This window comes from Arvicanthis niloticus, chromosome 16, assembly GCF_011762505.2.
Source record: "Arvicanthis niloticus isolate mArvNil1 chromosome 16, mArvNil1.pat.X, whole genome shotgun sequence".
Lineage (NCBI taxonomy): Eukaryota > Metazoa > Chordata > Mammalia > Rodentia > Muridae > Arvicanthis > Arvicanthis niloticus.
This window is the reverse complement of record NC_047673.1, coordinates 72,238,593-72,266,184: the sequence shown is the minus strand read 5'-3', so window position 1 is coordinate 72,266,184 and position 27,592 is coordinate 72,238,593. Positions and strand designations below refer to the sequence as shown.

The 27,592-nt window shown below is 42.1% G+C and overlaps 1 protein-coding gene across 1 annotated transcript in view; it reads right to left on the bottom strand.

Annotated features, from left to right (window-relative positions):
* Positions 1–4,771: 4,771 nt before the first annotated feature.
* Tp53bp2 (tumor protein p53 binding protein 2) overlaps positions 4,772–27,592 on the bottom strand; it is a 55,202-nt gene continuing 32,381 nt past the window's right edge. Inside the window, exons 5-18 of the mRNA XM_034520407.2 lie at positions 27,391–27,492; positions 23,779–23,953; positions 22,971–23,152; positions 22,457–22,621; positions 21,831–22,059; positions 20,278–20,385; positions 19,901–20,049; positions 18,012–18,474; positions 15,597–16,375; positions 12,999–13,136; positions 12,133–12,266; positions 10,077–10,243; positions 7,276–7,475; positions 4,772–5,390 (exon numbers count right to left, since the gene is read on the bottom strand). Coding sequence (XP_034376298.1) covers positions 5,349–5,390; positions 7,276–7,475; positions 10,077–10,243; positions 12,133–12,266; positions 12,999–13,136; positions 15,597–16,375; positions 18,012–18,474; positions 19,901–20,049; positions 20,278–20,385; positions 21,831–22,059; positions 22,457–22,621; positions 22,971–23,152; positions 23,779–23,953; positions 27,391–27,492 — 3,033 coding nt within the window. The 3' untranslated portion in view covers positions 4,772–5,348. The remainder of the gene's footprint in view (positions 5,391–7,275; positions 7,476–10,076; positions 10,244–12,132; positions 12,267–12,998; positions 13,137–15,596; positions 16,376–18,011; positions 18,475–19,900; positions 20,050–20,277; positions 20,386–21,830; positions 22,060–22,456; positions 22,622–22,970; positions 23,153–23,778; positions 23,954–27,390; positions 27,493–27,592) is intronic.

Here is a 27,592-nt window from a genome sequence, read left to right as displayed (position 1 = left end):
GCACCATGCCTTATTTTTCTTTGTAGAGCTTGGCCCTCATGGGAGGGTTTATGATGCCACAGGTAACAGCTGGGTTCTACTGAAGTGAGGTCTGCTGCTATGAGAATTCATACACTGAGAAGGCATCGTGCCTATAGCTAAACTACGGAATGTTTTAAAACTCTAGTTCAGAAGTTCTGGTCATTCTACCAGAAAGGACAACCCTAATTTCACCTGCTTTGTCTGGTTTAGGAAGGCTGTTGGGAAGCCCCCTATATCATTGCTGGCTCCATTGCTTAGGCCAACTCCTGGGGGGATGAGGGACCAGCATGGGAGCTGAGAAACCCACATATTAAATCATTAATCTAGGGGTAGGCCTGTCACTGATGATCCTTGAAGAATCACAAAACAGGAAGGAAAGAAACAAAGAAGATGGCCAAATGGGAAAGTGCTACCAGATATTTCATGGACAGTTTAGTGGGCAGATCCCCGCCCCCTAGGAGCAGGGGATATATAACAGGACTTCATATAGTCCTGACAGATCTGGACCTATGTAGCTAACATTGGCCTTGAACTCCTGATCCTCCTGCCTCCACCTCCACAGTTAAGGCATTATATCACCATGTCAAGTAGTGGATGGGTTTCTCCAACATAGCTAAAAGTAGGCTGGGAAGGCTAAGAAGTTGGAAGAGTGTATATGGAACTAACTTGGGTCACTAGCATGAGCTTCCTCTGTTCAACACTGAGGGGTTTCAGGATAGGGAGGAATGGATTGTCTCAGGACTATGGGTAGCCAGGGTACTGCTGGTGAAGGACTGAAGATGGGACTGGATGAAGGAAGGTTTGAATGTTTGAAGTCTGAGATTAGGAGACCTAGCAGGAAGACTGTGGTTACTCAAATAAGGGCAGTAGTTCTAGACTCGGGTGGGAGGGATGGGAGTGCAGGCAGGAGTCCTGCCATAAGAAACTGAGGAGGGTGGTCTCAGGTGAGGTATAAAATGGGGCAGGAGAGCTGTCCCCTCCCAAGTGACAGGGGCTATTCTTTACATCACTAGCTGGCAGCATGCAGCCAGACCATCCGCTGCTCTCCCTGATGCCAACTTTGCTCTTCGTTGCAATGAGGAGGACAGGGTTCAGTTCCCAGCATCCCATGGCAGCTCACAACCTGCTATGACTCCGGTTCCAGTGGATCCAATGCCCTCTTCTGACCTCCATAGGCACTACATGCATGTGGTGCACAAGCATATATAAGCAGGCAAAACCATAAGCACAAAATAGAAATAGGTAAGCCCGAGGGAAGTGGTGGCGCACGCCTTTAATCCCAGCACTTGGGAGGCAGAGGCAGGCGGATTTCTGAGTTCGAGGACAGCCTGGTCTACAGAGTGAGTTCCAGGACAGCCAGAGCTATGCAGAGAAACCCTGTCTCGAAAAGCAAAACATAACAAAAAAGTAAAAATAAGTAAGCCTAAAACCAACTGGTTGGTGCCCATTCTACAAGGAAGAAATAGACTCCCAACCTTTTTGACCACATGGGAACTGTTCTGGCCGACATCTTACCACCAGTCCTGTAGACTTCTGTCCTGAATTGCAAGCCCACACCTGTCTTGGCTCTTCTGTGGACTTGGTACACTCATCTCTTCAGGGTTTTTTTTTTTTTCTCTCATAGCTCCTCCTCAACAGCATCCCAATCATATCCCCGCCCCACCCTGCCCTGTCCTTTCCCGGGACCAGGGATTCTAAACTACCCTCCTAGATTCACGTCTCTGTTCACAAATCATTTCTCCACCTGGCACCATCTAGTTAATTAGCAGCCTATCAGTCTTCTTCCATGGCTAAGGTCCAAGTTATCCCTCATGGGTACTCCTCGGAACACCTCCAGCATCCAGCCCAGCCCAGCGACCCCCTACCCTCCCGCTAGGCTCAGCTGCCTTTAATTCCACTCACTATTTCCTCTGACCTGAGTCCACATTTTCCTAGTTTCTTTCTGTCCCTTGCTTTTGTCAACTGCGACTCCAGTCACATGACACTACCTCCAGCCAAGGCTTCACTGCCTACTGTGAAAAGTTTACACTCTCCTCCTTAGGATGGTCCACTGCACAGTGCTTCCTTCTCCCTTTTGCAAAAACCTATAAATCCTGCTGTTAGAACGGCTACCACAGCAACACACGAAACTGAAGAACAGTTAAATCATTTGATAAATTATGAGTTTGATATAGCCATTGAATCCTACCTCACAATGGCGGGCAAGCAACAGAATACAGAATTGTTTCCAGCAGGCTCTCAATTATGTGATAAGAATCTAAAACAAGACTACAAAACATTCCCAGCAGTGTCTTTCCAGTGTCTGCTGCCTAATTCTACACAAGAATTACTGCTTCATATATGAAATTTGTAGTGAAATTACAAATGAAATAAATCATATGTATTTAAGTAGTATTAAAAGGAGAGAAAGCACTAGACTGAGTTCTGTTGTAACAACCACTTGTGGCTTACTTTCATCATGATTTGAAGAAATATTGACAACCTACAATTCCAAAATCTTAAAAAACCCTGAATACCAGAGATTGTATTGAGCCAACTGCATGTAAAATCTGGCCAGAGTCAATGCCTTCGTTGTGTAATCCATGTCAAAGTCACATGGGTATTGTTTAAGGTGGTTTGCGTATATGAGTTCTATGTGATAAGATCTTCATGTAAAGTCTGAACATCTGTGAATCCCAAATACATCTCTAGTGTGGGTGGGCAAGGAGTTGTAGAATCGTGCTAGTATTGCAGAGGATTAATAGATAAAAACTGTTTAAAGTCTATTAACCTAGAGTCTAAGAATGTCATCACATAGCATCTGAGACCTATAGATCCCTGTCTTGCTATAACTGCCTCTCTGATGTACCCACCAATTTCCTAAGTGGCCTTGATTCATGGTTTTCTTTGCCCTTCTACTGTAGCTACTTCATTGCAGCTGCTTCCTTGTGGGAACGAGGAACCTTGGAGTAACCTGACTCCATGTCTCCTGGGCCTTGGTCATTCAAATTGACTGCATGATAAACTGTCTCCTATTCCCTTGAAAGCTGTGTTGAGTCAATACCTTTTTCTACACTTTCAAGTATTAACCCCAAGAAGCTTTGATACTTTAATAATGAAACAGGTAAAAACCTACACAGAGAATAAAATGAATGGCAAGGGTAGGGAATTTGCAACCTGATTGGCTTCCTTCCCTACTTCCCACATCTCCTGCTTTTGTAGACTTGTGAAATTCTTCAGCAGTCTCTACAGCACTTTCCATGATTTCTCTCAACAACCCCTTAGGTTTCACTACATACGTTAAGGGAACAAGTCTCCCAGAGGTCAACTGTCTTGGCAGGGCCATACAAGAAATTACTGCACTCGACAGTCCAGTTCTAGAACCCATGTCATTATTTGTCTTCTACTGTAACATCATACAAACCCAATGGCTTAAAAAATATCCATTCTCTCACACATATACAGACTGGGGTCCAACACAACTTTCATTAGGGTACCCCACACACATGGGCAGTCACCTCCAGACAGATCAGCTTGCTTGGTGGGGTATACTCAGGTCCACATGGCCTGAGGTCTTACCTCCTTACGGTCCAGAGTTTTTCTTTGTCATAGTTTCTGGCTCATGACCTCTTTCATCTTCAAAAATACCCCATGTCTGGCTGACCACCCCTTCAGTCTCAGGCTCCTGCCTCCCCTTCTGCTTTCCAAGAGCTCATGTGATTACACTGGGCGCACCTGGATAATCCAAGCTGGGCTCCCTATTGTGTTAGCTGATTAGGGAACCTAGTCTGGAAAAGTCCCTAGATCTGTGCCACTCACTAACTGGAGAAGGGGCCTGGGTTTAGAATTCTTTCTGCTGTGCAGTCTCCATTATTTAATTCATGTTGTCATTATTTCTTCATTATCTGAAAGGTTATGTTCTGTTTTTTATCTACTTTCCTTGTTAGAATTCAGCTATTCTTAAAAACAGCCAGAAAAAGTAACCACTGTTTTTGCACCTATGCCTTTTATTATGTTTTCACTAAGCAAAATGGGTTCTAAAACAACTCCTTTCTTGATTGGTAGTAAAAATGAATAAGTAAACAAATAAATGTATATAACTTTATGAAGAATGTGAAAAAAAAAAATGAGGACATTAAAATGGCCTGGCAGAAGTTGCAGGTCTGGCCGGGCGGTGGTGGCGCACGCCTTTAATCCCAGCACTTGGGAGGCAGAGGCAGGTGGATTTCTGAGTTAGAGGACAGTCTGGTCTACAGAGTGAGTTCCAGGACAGCCAGGGCTACACAGAGAAACCCTGTCTCAAAAAAACAAAAAACAAAAACCAAACAAACAAACAAAAAAAGAAGTTGCAGGTCTGTATACGCTTTCCTTCACTATGGTCTCCACAATCTTTTTCAAAATTACAAAGCTCGGGGCTGTAGAGATGGCTCGGTGGTGAAGAGCACCAACTGTTCTATCAGAAGACCAGAGTTCAGGTCCCTTCAAGGACATCAGGTAGTTCACAAACCATTTTAATCCCAGCTCCAAGGGATCTGACACCACTTCCAGACTCCACGCTGAAGCAGGTGCACATGTGCACACAGCCTCACCCTCGATCTCTTAACAGTATAGTGCTCTAGCCATTCAGACTTGTAAACTGCAAAGATGCGTATCTGTAATCAATCACATGACTGTAAGGAAGCTTACCACAGTTCACAGCGGTTGGATCAAGCAGTTCACTATTTCTCAACCAAAGCTGTTTATAACACTAAAAGGAAAACCGGTAAATAGCTTGGAGTCATAAAGTTTAATTTTATTACGATCACTTTTAAAATCAGCTATGATCTTGACAAATACAGGTAAATCTATAACAAATCTCTAATTTTCACGATACAAAAAGACAATAAATATAGATTCAAATTCAACCTAAAAACAATTCTAAATCTAGTTTAGATTAGGCAGTGTAGTTCAGTTTCAGTATTTCAAATGTACACATAATTCTTCAATGCTACAAGAACTCATACAATAGTTATTGCTCACTGACAAACAGTTCTTCACTGATAATACAAGTGTAAAGCGCCTGCCGGGATCCCCAAAGCCTGCTGGTGCTAGGGGACAGTTGGAGATGGTGCCAGATGGATGCCCCGTCCACGGGCTGCAGTGAGCACTCTGCCCAGCACAGGGTGGAGTGGGCTGAGCATCTCAATCCCTCTGCTCATGCTGACCCCTTCAATCCTTCGTTTTCTTCCGGGGCACATTCTTCATTGCTTTCAAGCTACACTGCAATTAAAATACGTCTTCTGCATTTTTTTTTTCCAGAGCAATCATAGTACTTCTTCTAGCTCATTGATTCTTCATTAACTCACATTTCAGGCCAAGCTCCTTTGTCTTGGTTTGATTCTTGGGTATAGCTGCAAGAGAAGTTTAAAAAATATTTACACGTGGCATATGTATGGAAGTTCTACAATATTTCATTAACTACAGGAAGGAGGGCAAGGAACATGGCACAGGAAACCAACTCAGGAAGGTACTGAGCTGTGGACTCAGGAAATCAGTCTCACTGGCCACTCTGTAAAAGCCACTGAAGGTCACAGGGTCCAACAGCTGAAGCAGTACCACAGAGGCGTGACACAGGAACTCCAGGTATAAACTCAGCTTGCTCAACTGCACTGCAGCCCAGGGAAGCCAACTGCTGAAGACTGCTTATAAACTGCGGTATGCTCCAGGATTTGCCCCATTACGATGGGACGAAAGTCTTTTTTTTTTTTTTTAAAGGCAGGATCTTTCAAGGTAGCCCAGGTTAGCCTTACGATCCTTTGTCTCACACTCCTAAGTACTGGAACCACATATGTAAACCACGCTTTTCAACCTTATTTACAGTCAGGACACTGTGGGTGGGACTTGAGCCTATCAGGACAAAGGCCTGGAGTGGACTTAGGGAAGACATGAAATGCTTTGGAATTCTGCAGGCCTGTGCTTTCCATAACAAGATCGAGAAGAGGCTATGTGAAGGCCCTGTCTAGAAGCCCAGAGCAAGTCAAACTAGAATTTCACCATTAAACTAAACAAACCCTCCCCTTCTGTCTCCTAGGGACAAGAAAACAAAGTAGGCGGTGTGTTTATTTAAGAGTCAGTTTCAGCTGAGAAAAGACATTTATTTAAGAGTCAGTTTCAGCTGAGAAAAGACATTCGCCAATGCACTTTCCAGATTCACGGCTTAGCCTGTCTAAATATTCCACATTGTGAAATTTCCTTTATTTTTTTAACACTCAAAAGATACTAAAACATGATACATACAGCACGCTTTCATAGACGAGAGTTCCAGGGAACTAAGAGTTCTAAGTTTAGGACTAAAATTATAACCTTTATTCCAGTCTGTTAATTTCAAAACCTTCTGAGAGCTTCCCTCCTGCTTCCCTCCTCAGAATAATCCTCATCTCATTAACTATTCTTCACTAGAAAATTGAACTTAATAGAATTCTGTTGTACAACATAAGAATAGTTAAAAAAAAAAAACATGCATACTAATTGAAAACTCGTTAACAGATTGTATTCTCATCACAAAATTAAAAGTTAGCTACATCAGGTTATGCATGTTAATCAGCTTGACTGAGCCATTTCATAAATCAACCATTATTTTAAAGTTGGGTTAGGGGTGGAAAAATAGGAGCAGGTGGGATGTTTTAGCAGGTAACACTGGCTGCAAGGCTTCTTCAGCTGATCTCAATCTGAACTCCTAAAACTATTTTCTGACTTCATACAATTACTGTGGCACATGAATGAACATACACACACACACACACACACACACACACACACACACACACACAGGTCACCTGGGGTAGACCTGTAAGAGAGCCTAAGGCACAAATCTGGAACACATTATTCTGAGTTTAAACCTATCAACAAATTCCAACATACAATCAAGTACATTGTAGATGTGCCTGTGAGTCTAAATTAAGGGCATCATAAATTTAAGCCTTGTGGTTTTAAAAAGATTTTATGTGTGTGAGTGCTTTGTCGGCATGTATGTATGCGTACCATGCACGCACAGTGGGCAGGCATTTGGTCCCTAGACCTGGAGTTTACAGATGATTGAGAGCAGCCATGGAGATGCTGGGAACTGAACCTGAGTCTTCTGCAGGAGCAGCACATGCTCTTAACTGCTGAGCCGCATCTCTAGCCCCGTATCACGTCTTATTAACAAAGGGCAGTAGACTGCACTGACTCTGCACAGCAGTTCATACAAGGCTCCACTTTACCACACATGAAACAGTCAGCGTTGGAGCGACTTACTCCTAGCAAGTTGCGTGGAACATATCCTTCCTTGTCATTAAGGCGCGCCCACCACCACTCGATCTCATCTTCATCTTCCCTGCGGACGACGGTCATGCAGTCTCCCTCTTTAATGAGCAGCTCATCATCATGCTGGGGCTCGTAATCCCACAGGGCGTAAATGATGCCTTTGTTCATTATGCCCATTTTCTCCTGAACGCCTATAAAAGACAGAAGAAAGACCGCATGGGACTCACCACTCAGATTACACCACTCACAAGAACCTTAAACTCTGTGACACAAACAGGGAAAGGATCCTCACTAGAAGTCAGAACTCCAATAGTAAGCATTCAAGAAATAAATGTCCCAGGTGGGAGGGAAATGGGAAGACCAGCAGTATTTATAGATCATATCTAGGCATCAACATCGAACATCCCCTAGGCATCCCACAAAGCTTACCTTCCCCAGAGAGGAAGCCTTCTGTTAGCCCAGCAGCTAAAAGAAAAACTGTTTGAATCTATGACATTAAAAAAGAAGACGCTTGTCAACTTCTGGACTACTTCTACACATAATGAACAACAACAACAAAAAAGTTCAGATCTCACCTGACACACAGAGCAAACAGACAAACTTTCAGAAGTGTGTTAGCTATTAAAGTGCCTACACATCAATTCCTAGTTATTAGAAGGAAAAGTACAATACAATCCTGTTAGAATGCAGAATATAGGAGTTTAGATAAGACAGAAAAGTCTATATATGGTCACTCTAACAGAATTCTAGATGCTGAAATCTACAAACAGGGCAAGAAAATCCTCAAAAGGCCATTTTCCAGCAGTTACTGACTGACTGTGGGTTAGGTTCAACTTCCTCCTTTTGTACCCTAAAAGTGAAGGATGGCCCAAACCTAGAGACAGACAGCTGGCACCACAGAAGGAAGCAGAGGAAAGCAGATGTGGACCCAACAATAAGGTTTACAGAAAGCAAGTTATTTTTCATTTACCTGTATGTCTTAAAAATATAGAAAAATACCTGCTTGTCTTTCAAACATATTTTCCAACTCTGAGCAGCCAACAATTAGTTATTAGTTTATAACAATTAATTTATCAATTAACAATCAGCATGTGCTATACTTGCTCTGGACAAACAAAATAAAACAAAGATATAAAACTGTTCTTTTCCAAAAGAAAGTTCTGCCAACCTGAGGGGTCAGGTAAATTTCTGACCTTTTTGAATAACATGAAAAATGTGACAATAACTGGTGGTGTCACCCTCAGTGGGAGAGGATTCATGAAGCATGGAAACGGTCCAAGGTTCCCACCAAACAAAACAACACAGGACAACAAAACTTCATACAAATATAACTCCTCAACATTTTAAAGCTTCACTGTGTTTTTGTTTGCAGTGGGAGTGGAAAGAAATCCTACGTTCTATAAGATGCTCAAATTCACAGTTCAAGTTACAGTTTTCAATGGAATTCCCATTAAAAATTGCAAGCAGGACTGTAGAGATTCTAAGTTGAAAGCAACTTCTTTGGTTCTTCCAGAGGACCCAGGTTCAATTCCAAGCAACCACATGGCAGCTCACAACACTCTAACCCCAGTTCCAGAGTATCCAGTGCCTCTTTTGGTCTATAGGGCACTGAAACACATGGTGCACAGACGTACATGAAGACCAGCCATCCACATGAATAAAATGGGAAAATAAATTTTACAAAATATCCATATGGTATCTGCAAGGTCACGTTCTTCTCCCTTAGATGAACACCTGTGTCCACTCCCACTGTGCTGGGTCCATCACCAGTAGTTAACCTTTATCCTGTATCAACCTTGACATCTGTGATATAATTTTGTATCAAAAGACTATGAGCAAATATCCTGTCTTTTTAAAAAAGTCATCATATATAAATTAAATCCTTTCTGTCTTTTTAAAAAGTCTATCAAATATAAATTTACAAATAATGTTAGTGTCAAAATACTCAATTGGTCTAAAGATGAAAACAAACAAAATGCAATCACAGGTCTCGATGATGACATCTGTACAGCTCAAGGGCTGGGTTCACTTGCAGTAAAGACCTGCTACTAAGTATTAATCCCAGGGTTGAAACTAGCCCCCAAAAACAAATAGCAGAAAAATAAAGAAAACACACTTAGATGACGGGAACTTTGTGAACATCAAGAACTCCCTCTCTCCTCACCTACAATCTGAAAAAGGCAGAAACACTCAAGGAACATGGCCAGGCAGAGAAGGCAGGACAAGCTTTCTGAACAACTGTTAAGAAAGAAACTTTGGAGAGCTTGGGCAAGCTAGACTCCTGAGACTTCCTGATTTCCTATCCTATCAAACCAAGATGAACAGAAAAATTAACTTCAACTGTAGATTAACAACAACAACAAAAGCCTTACATAAAAGGCAATCAACGTATATGGATCTTGTATCCAGGCACAGCCCTAGATAAGTAATCAAAACCATAAACTCAAAATCAAGAAAACATGAAACAAACCCAAACCCCAAACCCTGTGATGTGTTGTCTTTATTTTTTATCTCGTTTTCCAACATGCTGTAACTCACTAAGTCCTAAAGCCATAGAGAGGGTCTTTTGAATACAAAGAACTAAATTAACAAGAGTAGTCAGCTGCAGCTGATAATGTCTCTGGCAACAGCTTTTCAGGTACACACTCAGAAACTGCACTGTATCTGTGACCTAGACTGTCCTCATTTCAGTATCCAGAATTATGCAGAGCAAATAATAAAACACTCACTGAGCTTTGAGCTATTCCCTCAAGAGAAAGGGTAAGTAAATATGGACCGCACTGGCTACATACCATAGAGAAACTGGGAGCACTGAGTGTAGCCTTCCTCCGTTTCCTCGCACTTGTCTGCAGCAGTCTGCATGTCACTGTAGGTCATAGCAAACACAGCTGCTCCTGACTCCACAAGGAACTTACACACTTGCACATTGTTACAGGAGGCAGCACAATGCAATGGGGTCCTGGGAAGTAAGACGCGGAACTGGTTAGAAATGTTTCTACAAGCTCAAGAACCTCCCCTTGCTAAGTTATCTGTGAAGAAAGTGCCTCAGTCTCTTACCTACTAACCTCACAAACAGCTCTTAAAAACTAGTTCAATCAAGACAGATGACTGAACCAATAAGAGAATTATTGGAACATGTCTGAAGCAATGGACCGATGGGCCCAGGAGCTGAGTGCCAGTTTGAAGAATCAAGGAAATAAAGCCTTCACTGTGATCTAAAAATAACAGAAAAAAGTGGATGTGCTTCTGTCTTGATTTTCCCAACCCTACAAGTTTCTTGTTTAAATTTTAGTTTTGCATGTATATGCTTTGCCTGCATGCGCATCTCTTGTGCCTGGTGCCCACAGAGACCAGTAAAAGATGTCCGATCCTGGAACTGAGTTATGTACGATGGTTGTGAACTCTAATGTGGGTGCAGGGAGCAACCAGTGTTCTTAATACTAAGCCATCTTTCCAGCCCTGAAACTTGATCACTTCTGCCAGAGTAAAAATCTAAGAGTCTTTTAAACTACATGCCTGCATGCCAGTATTCTTTTCAACACCAACTTTTCAGGAATCTGGCTACACATACAGACTACCTATATTTTTAAAACTCAAATTTTGGCTGAAACTATAAATTCAATTCTAAGTAGAAAAGTGACTATGACTGAGATCATTCCTGAAAATACAGTCTTAGAATAGTGACTGTAACACACACACACACACACACACACACACACACACACTCGATCTATTTTGGGCAATGAGTTAGCAGGAACTTATCAATACGACAGAAGAAAATCTGTGGCATCTCCTATCTCCAGACTCAGACTGTTGGCTTGAGACTGTTACTACTCGGGCTCTGAAGTGTATAGTATTTCTCTGCTTTTCTCTCCTCGTGCAGTCTGGGTCCCTCATCTGCATGCTCTTCTGCCTGTTCTCCCTGTGTGTCTCCTCTGTCTTTTCCATCTATTCTACCCCCATCCATTGGTTCTTTATTCCAGACAAGTGCTCCAAGAGCTACATTTCACCTGTGGTTTGGACAAAACGTTTATTTATTTACACACACCACATCACTACATAGCCTTGGCTGGCCATACAACACACATATCTAACAAAGAGGAAACAGTCTTCACAGATGATCAGTCACTTGGAATGATAGGTTAATTCAAATTTTTGATTTACATGCATGAGTATCTGATATTATAACACTGAAAGAAAAAATTAATAAACTTAAAGTACTTAAGTACTTAACATTTAACAGGAGATTAAATGGCAACATTTTCAGTCCTTTATAGAAAAAGTTTTCATATTCCTCCAACACAAAGAGCTTGTGTCTTCTAAGACTTTTTGGAGGATCAAGACAGATGAGATCAACTGAGCTCTAAAAATATTAGAGAGAGTTCCAAAATAATTTATAAGTTTTAAATTATGGCTGGTTTTGAGCAGCACTGTGGAATCATTCTGTCTACCCTGTCCCCTTGCAGTGTGACTTCAGCACTTTGCTGGAGAGTTCACACTGTATACACCACCTGCCCACTGTCCACTTGGCAGCCACCTCAACGGTCCCCATCCCCCAGCGCTTGTGACCCATGTCTTATTTTACTCAGTCACCTCAGCCACAGAGAACTGATGCTGGCAATTTTATTACAGTATACTATTAATTAAAACTTTTAAACCCCATTTGCTTCCTGAAATTGAACAAAATGGCTGCTACAAGAGGACAGGCACCTCCTCCTATAGTACAGGGGCAGCACAGGAAAGAAGGAGCATGCTGGCATGGTTCTGTGCCTTCCAGTGACCCACACCACTGCTTCTACAGTGGCATGCACAGCTCACATCTGAGTGGAGTTTAAATGCAGAACTTACCATCCATCACTATCTGCTGCATTTACATTCACACCAAACTGTACCAGGAACTTCACTATTTCTGTGTGGCCTGCACACACAGCATTATGAAGAGCTGTGATACCCTCATCATTTGGTAGGCTTGGGTCATCAACCTGTCACACCAATAAAAAGGGTGAGAGTCACTCCAATTTCATGTGGCATCAACTGTCATTACTAACTGGCTCTTACGATCAAGAAGACAGAAACTTTGGTGACACTTTAAATATAAGTGAGACAGAGGAGCCAAGAAAAGTAAAGAAAAACCCTAGAACAGGGCGGACAGCCTAGCCCAATCAAGTACTTACTGCAAGAAGGCTTTGTTTAAAACCATAGCATCAAAACCTGTTCTTCCTTCCAATTCCAGCTACAAACTGGTTTCTACAGAGATATCCTATTTGCTATGGAAACCTGGAGAAATTCAACTGAAAACATTTTAAAAGAGCTGGGAACTGTAGCACATGCCTGCAATTCCAGCACTCAGGAATCTGAGGTAGTAGGAGCATGAATTTGAGGCTTATCTCAAGACCCTATCTTAAATAAAATAATAACAATAATAACAATAAATTTCAGAGTACAGACCACAACTGTAATGCAATATTATAGAGGACAAATGCATACAGAGCAACTTTCAGAGAGAAATGTTCTTGTTAACAAAGTACACTAACGTATTTCAAGTGTAAAATCCACTCCTACATTATCAAGATCTTAACAGTTACATGCCTAAAACAACACAGCCTATGTTAGAGCATGCTCAATGTCTCTTTCCACAACTCCACAGCCCCCCCCCCCCCAAATTTTAAATGCAATTTCTCTATGGTAGACAACACCATATTTAAGAAACTTACCTCATAGATAATTCTCTGTACAAGGTCAAACTCTCCTTCCAAAGATGAATCTAGGAGCAAAGCAAGGGGGTTGAATTTCACCCTCATCCCATGAGCAATCCGCTCCGAGCCAGTTTTCCGCAAGTTTGTCCTTTTGCCCTGTAAAGGAAATGTGGGGGGGATTACCATGGGCAGAGGCAGCACTTAACTGAGGTAGTGAAAGAACACAGCTTGGGGTTTTAGTCATATACTTATTTTCTTTGACATTTAGCTTAGATTGCCCTGAACTCACCATGCGGCCCAGACTGACTTTGAACTTATAATCTTCCTGCCTCAGTCTCTCAAACTTAGCTGGGGTCATAGGAGTGTGCCATTAATACCAGGCTATGGAACTTGGAGTGAACTAAATCTGGTGGGGAAACTCACTGGCTTTCTGTTGACTCCACAACCAGACAAGACTGTTTCTAAACCACTTATCTAAGAGTATAATGCAGAGAGCCTTGCTCTTAAACTGGGCAATACTCAGATTCATAAGAGCTCACATACACAAGTGATTAAAAACCCAATCATCCTGGTTGCACATAGAAGGAAGGACACATAACCAGAAAACATCAGGAACAGAATTTTAATCTAGGTAATCCCTTCCTATTAAGCATTTCATACCATAACCTTTACCAAGGCACAAGCAAATTATTAGGCTAAATAATAAAGATGACAAATTATAACTAGATACACTGAGTGAGAACTTTACATCTTAGGACAAGTTAGTGAGTCAGACTTTAAAGCCCCAAGTGGTAGTTCTTTTCATCATAATGAAACAGGATTTTTAAGCAAACACACACACACACACAGACAGAGAGAGACAGAGACAGAGACACATATCAGACTTCTTAAGTTACATCTATTTATTTATGTGTGGGGCTGTGTTTGGGGTGTGCACACTCATGTGTCACAGTTTAAGTGTGGAAGTCAGAGGACAACTTAACTTTCAGGAGTCAGTTCTGTCTAAAATGTGTATCCCAGAAAAAGAACTCAGGTTGTCAGTCTTTGTGGCAAGTACTTTTGCCCACTGAACCATCCTACCCCTTTTTCATGTCTGTCTCAGGAGTAAAGAGCCGGAACTTCTAAATAACAAATAACATTCCCCGCAGATAGGAAAGGCTAAGTGTAATGAGCCTATGACTGTGCTAACAGCCTTTGCATGCTTCAGAAGGCAGACACCTAGCCACACACTTTCAAAGAAACATACACAATCACAGCATCTACTTCACCTAAGACAGGAAGGAAAGAACAGTCATTTTCCTAGGAAAAAAATAAGAGACTCTTCCAAAGGAAGTACAAACTGATATAAAATATGGGCTCAGACATACAAAACCCTTTAAATTGTCATTCACAAGTGTCACTTGGTTTTTACTGTGGTTTAAAGTCACAGTTCAACATTCTACTTTGTTTGTGTTTGAAGAAATAAGAATGACTTCCGACTAAGCTATAGAAAAGCAGGCTAGAGACTATGGTATTCTTTCCCCCTATTTCAAAGTGACATGATAAACTTCCAAAACAATGTTAATATGTAGACGTATAGACGGCGTTTCTGCCAGAAACATGATTTTAGGAGAACTTGATTCTAGAGAAAGAGGAAACCAAGAGACTGGTACCTGCTAGTGATTTCCAGGCAACACTGACAGGGAAGAAAGGCCCAAGAGCCCGCCCCACTCTGCCTCGTTCTCTCTCCTGCCCCACTCTGGCCACTCTCCTGACTCACCTCTCCAATCCTCCTTTGAATTTTATCAGTTTTAAGTTTGACACTCAATCTACTGTTTCATTAAAATTACATTTCAGGGGCTAGAGAGACGGCTCAGCAGTTAAGAGCACTGGCTAATATTGCAGAAGACCCTGGTTCAATTCCCAGCATCCACATGGCATCTGTAACTTCAGTTCCAAGGGATCTGGCACTCTCTTCTGGACTCCTTGGGTACTATGCATGCACACAATGCACGTTTATGCAGATAGGCAAAACACTAATATACATAAAATGAAAAATAAAAATAAAATCTTAACATCTCATGGATAGAAAAGTCAAAGCTCAGAAAGCAGCAGCACAATGAGAACACTGTGCAGATCTCACAGCTAAGCTGGTAGGAACCAGGTATTCTCAACACAGTGTCTCCCTAGGGTACCTTCAGCAAGGGAGAAAAGAGGTAGCCCATACAGGTATGAGAACAAAAATATGTTTCCTCTATAAGGAACACACACACACACCAAAATATAGCAGTGTTTCTTATATAAATGTCACAGCATCTATCACTCCTACCCTGAGGGTGATTTGGTGGTAAAGGTCTGTATCTCAGTTATTCCAGAGGCACAAGGCCTGTCTGGACAACTGAGACTCTCTCTTTAAAAAAGAAAAAAAAGAGAGGGGAGATTGGGGGGCAAGGGGAGACTGGGATACATAGCTCACCATGAATGCGTTCCACTGCTTGTCAAAACCCAAGACTACAGAGATCCACTTCATGCCATGGTATCATAAGATAAAAAGGCAAACTGAGGAGATAACAGCCACCAGGATAAGTATCCCGAGGGAAAGTCTCCTGGATGAACACAGGATACTATGTTACTTACAGGAGGCAGAGACACCTGCCCAGTGATTTCAGGTGGGCGCATGCGTGCAGAGTCTTCTTCGGACACCTCTGGTTCCCCAGATGGGTATGGAGGGGGTGGGTATGGGGGATATTCTTCTAGGTATACTTCAAGTAAGTGGGGGGCCTCTGGGTTTGTTTCTTCTATGTTATTCTGGAGATTCGTACTGCTGTCTGTGACTCCCTCAGACACATACTCAAGGCCTGGGGAAGGAGCTGGCAAGTCACTGTTCTCTGTACCAGCACTCCCCATATCCTCTGGGGACAGTGGTTCTGGGACTAAAGAGCCCACCTCCTTCTCTGGCTCCATATGTAAATACGGATTTGGGATTTCAATTGGGCTATCTGGATTGACAGTCACTGAGCTCGGTGTCTTAGATGGGTACGATGGGACTGAGATGGTCTCCATGGCAGCTATGGTGGTCCTCTGATACAAAAGTTTCTGAATGTTTGGCCCATTAGGGCCTTCTGGTTCTGTAATGGAGCTCCGTTTCTTCAGTGGCCTTGGTGCATTAGACAGTTTTTTCCGCAGGGCTTCTAAGTCAGCATCACTCTGGTTTCGATAAGGGTTAGACAAAAACGGCAGTAACTTTGTTGGGCTGAGTGGTCGAGGAATCCTTTCATTTTCATGACTCTCATGAACAGAAGAAATAGGCTCTGTCTCGGGCTCTGGACTGCCAGGCTTCCCCTGGCTACAGGAGTAAATGTTCTCTGGGTGCTGTTGTGGATTCTGGGCAGCAGCTATCACAGGCTTGCCATATACTGATTGGTGAAGAGAAAAAGGGAAAGTCTGGCTAGTGATGATTAAACAAAATTGGTAAGAACGCAGGTAACGATAAGCCAAGTCTCTCTTTGTTTCATAGTTACTACATTATTTCCCTTATATATACTTAATTTCTTAAAATAACAACAAAACAAGAATTTCCATTTACTACAGAATCAAAATCTCTATTGATGATAACATGCACTGTGTGCTATGAAACAATGAGAAGGAAACCACACACCGTGGCATTGAGGAAAACTGGTAATCTGTCTACATAGACAGACTAAGTCTACACATATACTACCCATCTTAAACACTATTCAAATGCAGACCAATGTGAGAAGTCATATTTGGCTCACAAAACTGAGAACCACTTGTCTTTCCCAAAGACATTCCCCTGAAATATTCCAATTACGTCAAAATAATCTGATTTCCAAATTATTATATTAGCAATATTTACCAGGGATTACTGAAAAGACTAAGAGGTAGCAATACACTGACACTTTAATATCTGTTATAATAGCTTTAAACCACAATTATATGCTTATTTCATAACTACAAAGCCATTTTCAATCAATTAAATCATGGTCAATTGTATTCTAGCCCTATAACCAACAAGTAAGGGGAAAAAAAAACCCCTCAAATATCCAGACTGTACATATTTAACACAAACTAATTTTATCATGGTTTCATATTTACTTAATGGTAGCATCCTTATTAGAATGGCTTAGAGTACAAGACAGTGTTGCTTTTAAAATCCAGAGACAATGTAATCATCCCATCCTCCACATACCAAGAAGAGTAAAGATGCAGCCTTCTGTGATCCTGTTTCTCCACATCAACAACCTCCTTCAGAACCCACCCCCAACTCATCAGTCATGGCTAGTTTGTAACTATCAACTTGCCACAACCTAGAAAATCACCTTTGAAAAGAGCCTCAAACATGGAACTATCTAGCTCAGGTTGGCTTGTGAGCATGTCTGTGGGGATTCCTGATTGATCACTGATGCGGACAGGGCCAGCCCACTGTGTATAACATGGTTCCCTAGGTCCTGAACTATGTAGGTTTAGTGATTTCTCTCTGCTCTTGACTCTGACTACAATGTGACCAGTTACTTGAGTTTCTGCCTCGACTTCTCCAAAATGATAATAAAATCTTTGCTTTTCGATGTTGCCTTCTGTGGGGGTATTCTATCATAGCTGCAAATACGGAAGTAGGACATGAGGCAGGGTCTGCAGTGACTACTGAAGTAGTAACACATAGCAGGCACTACACTAAGCTCCCAACAAGGCAGAGCACAGCTAAAATTCTTATAACAGCTGTAGTCTAACTAGAGACCTGGCACTTTACTGTCTACCAGTAGCTTGGCATAGGACTTAAGCCCAAAACAGGTAAAAATGAACCCAAGAAACTTACCTTGAATCAAGGGCTAGGACAGATGATCATATACAAAAGTGCTTACCATGCAAGTCTGACGATCTGAGTCCTATCTGTGGAACTCCTAATGGAAGAGGAGAACTAACCTCCAACAGCTACCCTCTGACCTGCACATGCACACTGGCACAAGTGTCTGTTCCTTCAAGTGTACTCCCTCCCCACCACACACTTAAAAATACAAACAAATGGAACCTTACCACTTGAAAACTGGGAGCCTCTGTGGTGCGTCTTGGTCAAGGCACTCTGCACAGCCTGCTGGAAGTTTTTTCCTGGCGCCTGATGCTGGGTATACATGGAATAGATGGAGCTTGCTGCCACAGTCTGGGGTTTTCGAAAGGCTGGAGGGAAGGTGTCTTTGGATGGCTGGGGCGTAAAGGGCCGGACTGCAGCAGCAGGTGGACTTTCTTGCTTAGATGCTGGAGACAGGACTTGGTCCTGACCACCTGAAGGGGCACCAGGAGACAGCTGCACCCTTGCCTGCGGCCCTGCTGGCTTGAGCTTAGCTCCCATGGATGTAGCAGCTATTGGCAATTGCTGAGGAGTTCCATCTGGCTTCATGTCAGAAGGTGACTGAGTATTTTGTCCAAAGTAAGGCAAATTAATCTGTTTTGGCTTTGTAGGAACAGGAGGTGGGACTTTAGCCACATTTTTATTTACAGCCTGTAACACACACATCAAGGCAGTTAAAACACTGTACAAAAGTATACACAATACTCTAGTCAGCTCAGTCACAAGCACATACTAGGAAACATCAGCTCTCAGGTCTCCAGTTAGCTCAAGGGCTAAAGCAGTTGCCATATAACAAGTGGCCAGGAATTTGGTCTCCCAGAGCCCATGTAAATGCTGAGTGAGAGCTCGCCTATAATTCTAGACTACGAGCTATCTACTGAGACTAGCCATATCAGTAAACTCTGAGTGTTACTTACTGAGAGGCCCTACCTCAAAGAATAAGGTATAAAAGCAATTGAAGAAACTTCCCAACATCAACCTTGGACACATATATGCACCCATGGGCACATATATGCACCTAGATAAGTGAACATGCATATATATATATATATATATATATATATATATATATATATATTATACATAATATATTATATACACTATACATATAATACATACACACACATACATATATTCCAGCACACTAGACATGCCCATGAAAAGCAGACAAAATATTGCTTCCATATTTTAAAATCATTAAATCTTTAAATCAAATAATAAAAAAATAATTTTAAAATCAGGTTAATAAGAACTTAGAGTGACATAATGCAATTCCTCCCCCAACCCCATGACTCCCTCCTAGTCTTGCTTCCTAGCTGGCAAAACTCTTTACTTTCATATCCATGGAGGGCATCAATACATGAAAAACATTGTTTATCAGAATGTCATACAATCTAACTGAGCATGAAAGTGCACTTCTGTAATCCCAGCCCTTGGGTAAGGCTGGAGGACAAGTTTGAGGCCAGCATTAGCTACAGAAAAAACAAGTCTCAAAAACCACACCAAAACATGCAATTCTACAGTTGTACGCACTTGAAAATTGCTAACTTGCAGCATTCATTCACAAATCCATTCATCCTAAGGTAAGATCCCCAGTCACTGAAGGTCACCATCACATCTTTGACATGACCGTGGCTCCAGAGTTCAAGGGTTTCTGTTGCACTTTCATTCTTTGAGACAGAATCTCACCCTGCACCCCAGACTGGCTTCAAATTTGAGGCAGCCCTTCTGCCTCAGCCTCTTCAGTGTTGGAAACAAGATGTGTGAGCCACCATGCTACTAGATCTCAAAGAAATAAACCATCTGGAGGAATGCACTCTTCTTCAGTGTTCTTACACACTTCAGAGAGTCACAAAAACCTGTGACCCAGAAGCAAGTATGTCAGCCGTCCCCAATACGGCAAGAGTGTACAATCCAATCCAACAGCAGAAGTGGCATAACAGGCTCCCATTATATTTTCCCATGTTCTAAATACTATACTTTTGTTCTCTCTCACAAACAATAATTTAAAATCTTTTCTTTAAAACTGTACTGGAGAAACACATTAGGTAACAGCAACTGAGACAGTGTTAAGTACCTGAGCATCCCGCAAGATGTCCTCGCTGCTCTGGTTTTTCCTCAAGGTACCAAAGGAGGGTGGGGCAGCACACTGGTCCACTGTGTCAAACATAGAAAAGGGACGAACTTTCTTCTCTTTCTCCCTCAGAGCAATCTCCCCATCATCAACTGAAGACAAAGAAAAAACCCAACTTGATATTCAAACTGTTTAGAATAAACTCCTTATCATTCCTGTTTCTTTCTCCTAGATCTCTCTCAACACCAGGCCCACTAAGTGCTTTCATAGATAAACTGTCCTGGTCTTAACAAACTAAAACAGGAGCTAGCTAGAAAAAGTACAAAAAATACCTTTGAGAGTCAAAACAACATGTTCAGGGGTAGCACAATAAGTCTCACCTTGGTCCAGAGCATTTCCGGCACTCAGGGGTACAGAGGAGCCTTGGCTGGGTAAGAGATTGGCATTGGAAGGGTTCCAATCAGGGGTAGCTGGGTGAGCTTTAGAGCCTAGAATGCAGAAAGGAGCCGGAAGTCACTCACATTCACGGACATTCTCACTGGTTCAGTTCACTTGACTGCTAAGACTTTTAACCTCTAAAAGCAGCTTTACAGTTTGGGCATACAGCCTCCAGAAAGTTTATTTAGAAAGCACCTATGTTAGGTTTTGTTTTTTTCTTTTAGATTTTCCACCTTACTCAAGTAGTTTACAAATAGCCAAAGCAAAGAAAAAGTCGGCCTGAACCAGAAAAGCCCTATTTCATTATTCTTGACTGTGTGAGGAGGCAACACCATCACCCAGAAGACAAATTCCAAAACAGCAGGCTGAGGCTTGTGAGATGGATCTTACAAACAATGCTTTAATGATGGATCAGTAAATGAATGCTCCTAACTCCAATCCAGCTTTCACTACTTAGGGTGTTTATGATTTCTACACTAGTATTTAAGTTTCACATGCCAGCCAGGAGTAGTGGTGCAGGACTTTAATCCCAGCACTCAGAAGGCAGAGGCAGGTGGATCTCTGTGAGTTTAAGGCCAGCCTGGTCTGTATACAGTAAGATACTACCTCAAAAATAGTAACAACAAAACACACACACACACACACACACACACACACATGCCATGGCTTTTTTCATCTTAGAAAATTAATATTATTAATGCTTCACAGTAATAATTATGGCAAAACAACAAATACTTTAAAATTAGTTTTTCCCCCATATAACAATGGTACGAAGAAGAAAACATAGTGGTTATCTGAATGGTAAGAACGTGGAGACCCTACACATCCTCAAACTGTCCTGTCACTTACCCTTCCATTATGAAAGTCTGGTTTGCATGTACCTCAGCATGTACCTGCTGACTACACAGAACACAAGGACAACTAAAGCAGGAGCCTCCGCTTGGCCCCCTTTACAACTCCCAGGTCTTTACCTTCATTCTACATCTGTAAGCAGGCAATGTGCATGTGTAAGAAGAGCTCATGAATCCTTAACACTGTTCTAAAGAGAACGGACTCACAACTCACTTCTGTAAAAATGGCATTACTGTTATGTGTATATAGTCACTTCATACAAGATGAAAAGATCTCACTTTAACATCAGACCAAACTTTAATTCATAACAAAAACTGTTTATTTTCTTTTCCGATAGAATGTCCTACTGTATAGTCCCAGGTTGTCCCCAAAATAAAATCCTCCTGTCTCAACCTCTGTAGAGAGTGCTGGACTTACAGGTGAACACTAGACATCCTGCAAGGTCATTTCTGAAATAACTTCAATTTTATCCTGAGTTGAACTATATTGGTTAAGGTTAAATTCACTGGCAAAGAATAAAGGAACTTGAGATTTTAACATAGGTAGGTAATATAAAAACAACTTTGAAAACACTCAAAATTGGAAAATACCATGGGGTGGTGAAGGGCTAACTGTGAAGGGACTTGGAGAGGCCCACTTTTACCTTTACTTTGTGAAGCAGCCCCAGACCTCATATTGGGCAGTGTCTGTATCTTCACTGGCCCCTCTGCTGGCTGCATGACCAAGGAACCATCAGGCAGGGCTGGCTTCACCAGCAGCTCAGGTCTGGACGGCATCCGTGGCATAGTGGATGACTGGATATAAGGGCCTACAGCAGCCACACGACTTGGGGCTGACACTGCTTGTTGGGGAAGATTTCCATCAGGTGAAACCTTAGTTAAAAACCACAAATCTTTTAATATTATACATCTTACTGGATGACTGAATCCATAAGACTGAAAGTTCAGAATAAGTACTTTCAGAATTTAGCAACAGAGTCTATAAAAAATGTTCCCAACAGAACCACTTCACATGGAACTCTGCTACAACCTTACTGCAAGTGTCAGGAAGAAAAGGTAAGCAAGCACAGGTAAGCACTAAACCTGAGGACCTGACAGCTCACTTTTGGCAGGCAGGCACAGCACCGCACTGTCCTCTCTGAGCACAGCGGGAAGGACTCTGAGGACACAGCTTCCCCTCCCCAGGCCCAAGTCCAAACAGCCCACTCGCCTGTCCACTCGTCTGCTCACCCACTCACTTGCCCGCTCGCCTGCTGGCCCACTCGCTCACCGGGAGATTTTCTTTCTGCTGCAGTGCTGCCTTCTTCTTCCACAGCCGGTCCCTCAGCTCATTAACACGCTTATCCATGACTGCCACTTCTGAATTACGCTTATTCAAACACTCCCTCTGTTGTTGCAGTTTGGCATTCTGTTCTTGGTTCAGTTTGTTTCTTAACTGAACAAAACAGGAAGGGGGAAAAAAGATAACCAAGGAAAGGAAAGAAAAGCACCGTCAGGAGGCAATCACATGGTTAACTATTACATAATATCTAAAAATGTAAGGTGCTCCCTCCTGGTTTAAACTTAAATGACATCTGTGCCAGGCCACTGGCTGTGGTTATGCCTCAAATGTCCTGTCTGAGGCATTATCTAAAGTTTATTCTGGACTCTTCGGTTTCAGGCCTCCCGTCTCCACCCACCTCAAGGAAAAGCAGCTAAAGTCCAAAAGTTATTGTCACTTTCTACAGACAGTTTGTGTTTCTAGGGAAGAGCGCCCACTGCATTTAGAAAGTAGTTGCACGTACCTGCAGTTCCTTGTAAAGGCGATCTAGCTCAGCCACAGCTGACTGGTTGTCATGGCGACCGTCGACCCTGCCGTTCTTTAGCATCTCTAGCTGTCTTGTGAGTTCCTCCACCTTAGACACGGCCAGAACCAGCTCCCTCTGCTTCTGCTGGAACAAGCTGTTCATCTGCTCAATTTCCTCCACTAGAACAGAGAGAATGACCACACTTGAAAATAAAAATAAGAATGAACTACTTCCCAGGCAACCAAGCTTTATAATGAAATTTCTAATAAGTAGAGAACTCTTTGAAAATGTCCTAGGGCCAACCTACTTTTAAAAGCAACTGTAATCAACACAGACATCAGTAAACACCTGCATTTCTGTGTAAAAACAGACATTTGAAGACCCTGAAGAATTTATATAGTAAATATAGTAAACATTAAACTCTAAATTTTGGAAATCAAATTTCTTTAGAACTTTTGCTTTCAACTTTACAATTTTATAATGGTAAATAGTGACTGAATCACTAAAACTTTAGTTATTAATAATATGGCAATACAATAACTAAAGGTACCATATAAACAAAAATATCTTCATTAAATTCTTGATCAAGAATTTAAGAAAAACATAATTTAAAAATCTTACAAAAGAAATCAATGTTAACTTCAACCAAGAGGACTTGCATCATCAATATAGCAAATCATTTTCTTCAAAATTTTCTTTAAATACAAACACTTATTCTCACTACAAATCCATATGAACTTCCTGTGCTGCTCTGACTTCTTATGTCAAAACACCTTCAAGTGTGGCCTCTCCAGGAGTCACTTACCGAGTTTCCCGTTGCTCAGCCTCTTCTGCTCCACGTGGCCCTTTAGCGCCCTCACTTTCTTAAGCTTAGCTTCCTGACTTTCAGCTATTTCTCTGAGCCTCTTAAGTTTCTCCTGCTCGGCAGCTTGTTGTTGTTGACGTTGATCTTGCTGTTTTAAAAACTTTAAGCGTTGCTCCTAAAGAAAAATAAATGAAGCATTTACCGGGCCTGTCATTTTAAACTGTGACACTGATCTGCTCTCCCGGACGTCCTACATGCTCTCCCACAATCACCAGGGTAGAATCCGAAACACACACTCCTTGGCCCACCCTAGCAGCTCTTGGAGAGAAGACCTAGAAATTAGTATTTTTAATCCAAGTGGTTCCTAAATACTAAGCAATCAGTAATCCTGGAAGCAGTTTTATAAGACCTGCTTGCAAATAGATTGTATGTACAGTGTGTATGTGTGTGTATACATGTGTATATGTGAATGCATGCCAGCATGAAAGACCAGAGGTCAACACTGGATGTCTTCCTTGATCATCTTCCCCCTCATTTCTATTAATTCTTTGAGTTTTGTATGATGAAGTTTGATCATATTCAACCCTTGCCCAATTCCTCTCAGAGCCATACCTCCTTCCTTACCCACCCAACTTTGTGTCCTTTCTCTTAAAAAAAAGTTTTATTTTTAATTATATGTGTGTATCTGTGTGTGAGTATGTGTACATAAATATAGGTGCCTACAGAGGCTAGGGGTTCAGATCCCCCAAAGTATAGGCAGCCGTAAGCCACCTGACCTGAGTGTGGGAACAGAACTCGGGCTCTCTGGAAGAGCTGTACATCTTTTTAATTGCTGAGCCTTCTCCCACTCTAGAAAAGCAAGTACAATTTGTGCTGCTCTTGTGTTCCTGGATGGGTGCCTTCCACTGAAGGGTGGCCAACTACCAGGATCATACCCTTAAAGAAAACTGACTCGCCTCTGCCAGAAGCTGTCAATTGGCAACAGCCCCTCTGCTGGGGATTGCATGTCCAGCTCCTCTCCCCATGCTGGGATTTTGCCTGGCTTGAGACTGCACAGGTCTTATACATGTTACCATGACTGCAATGAGCTCATCTATGTAAATGCCCTGTTACATCTGGAAAACACTGTTTCCTTGTAGTCACTGACTCTAACTCTTAAAACCTTTCTGTTTCCTCTTCTGCATGACCCCTGAGCCTTAGGAGGAAGGGATCATCCAGATAGAGCATGAGTTACTCACTGAACCTGGACTGGCAGACTAGAAGGCTACAGAGCTGTAGGGATCTGCCTGTCTCTACATCACAGATGCTGCCAGGGTGCTGTCCAGCTCTCACACCATGCTGAGGATCTAAACTCAGTTCCTCTACTTTCACAGCAGACACTCCACCAACTGAGCTGTCTCTCTGACCCCAGATGCCATCTGTAAGGAGGTAATTTGGGGCCAGTAAGTAAAAGTATTTGCCTGAGAAACTAAATTTGATCTCTGAAACTCACACGGTGGAAAGAAAGCCAACTCTCAACAGTTTCCCTCTGCTCTCCATACTTGTACTGTGGTAGAGATGCATGCACAAGCACACACATGCATGCACGCACATACAAATGCTGACTTTTACAAAGAGGCTGATTGTAAGAAGGATCCCGTCTGAACTGGGAGCCGATGTAAGAGGGTAGTTAGATGTAGAGGACATGAACTCAAGGTCAGACTCAAACCCAAGCTGAGTCATGTGTCCCTGTGAGATCCTGGACACATTATAAAGTCTCACCAAGAACCGACATTTGTTTCTTCATCTACAGCATGGGAATGAGCAATAACAACTACACGTTGCTGTGGAAAGGATTAAATATAGAATATAAGTCCTTGAGGAGTATGTTATATATTATATATGCCATAAGTAGAAACTGTAAAGAACAAAGGGGGTAATAACTTTAGAAAACTGTAATTGTGCAATTTAAAATGTATTTTTATTACTTTATAATTTTAAATCATCAGTTACAGTACCTAAATTAAGGTAAACATCTCAGAACATACCTAAAACATGTTAATAACATGAAATTTCAAAGTGAAGGGCGACTGTTTACATGAATGTGTGCCTCAGTACTCATTGTGATGGCACATGAGCTTACCCTGAGATTTAGAAAGGCAGGACCTCAGACTCCAAACTTTGATTCAGAAAAGACCTAGATGATGAGGTCTAGTTGGAGAACGAATGCACCACAAGACTAGAAACTGTGCTGTGGGGTATTATACACAAGTAAAAATGGATGCACAGGAATGCAGGATGGCGTCACGTGTAAAAGCATAGTACATGCTGGGAACAGCTACAAGATCTCTTATACATTACCTCACAGTCCCAATGGGTAACCTGTCAAGTCATCATGTCATTATCCCAGCATCTTGGAGCCTCCAGTCACTAAAGGACAGGTAAGTTAAGGATTCTAAGTGTATAGACTAAGGGCTGACAAGCTAGAGCCTGAAAGTGAAACAAGCTTGCCAAGTTTTTTTTTGTTGTTGTTGTTTTAAATCAATCAATCTCTCTCTTCTCATTACCCAGCATGCATAGTTGTGGTGAGGCAGGGGGTATCTCACCATAGGAATGTTGGGGGGGGGGGTCACAGACATAAGTAACCATACCCAGCTTTACATGGGTTCTGAGATCCAAACTCAGGTCCTCACACTTGGACAACAAGCATATTATCCACTAAGCCATTTCCTTAGCCCCTAAAATATGTTTTGGACTGAAGAGATGGCTCAGAGGTTAAGAGCACTAGATGCTCTTCCAGAGGTCCTGGGTTCAATTCCCAGAAACTCAAAACCATTTAAAATGATATCTGGTATCCACTTCTGGCCTGCAGGCAGAACACTGAATATATAATAAATAAATAAATCTTAAAAAGTAAAGATTTATTGGAACACGGCACACACTTGGGACTACCCAGAAAGCAAAGCCAAGTGACTGGCACGGAGGCAGAGCAGTAGGCAAAGGCTAAGGCTTTATTATGGAACTCTGAGGAGCCAACAGAAGCAGCAGCAGTGAGACTAACTCCCATAGTGACTGAGAGACTTCTTAGGACATTTTTTTTCTTACTCAAGATTAGGGCTAGGACTGTGAATAAAGCATCTTTTCTCACTGGGGCCAAGTAGCAAAAATGACAGTGATGGCATTAGTAAATGTTCCCGCTGCATCCAGGTGAGCTCCAGGAACAGAGTAACGTGTTCTTGATAACTCTCCCACTTCTCTGACCCCCAGCACCGGGTAATTAGCCTTTATCAAGACCAAAGACCATGTCAGGCACAGTGGTGGGAGCCTATAATCTCAGCTATTCAGGAGCCAGAGGCAGGAGGAGATAACTTGGGTCCAAGAGTTTGAAACCAGCAAAGATAACAGAGACACCTAACTCAGAAAGAAAATAGAATGGTAACAGAATTAAGGGTCAAGAAAATCTTGAACTAAAATGACACAAGGATTTCTGAAAGATGCTGAAGAAAGCCACACAGCAGTTAACGTGGGGTGGTAAGTGCTGTGAGAGGCAACTGCCTTAACAAGCCGGCTGACGGGGAACAGTACCAACAGTGACATTACAGCAGTAGGCAACGAGGTTTATAAAGACACTACCTTGGTAGCCAGCATTTGTTGCTGGGCCTCGATCTGCTGCTGCTGACGAGACGCCATTTCCTGGAGTTCAGCAAGAGTCAGGTCCAGCCTAGGACTGTTAACCTACAAATGAAAACACACCACCAGCTACTTTTATACTATGTTCTGAAATTCCATTCAAAGGTCTACTTAGAAGTTCCATCTAAACTAATCAAAACAAAGT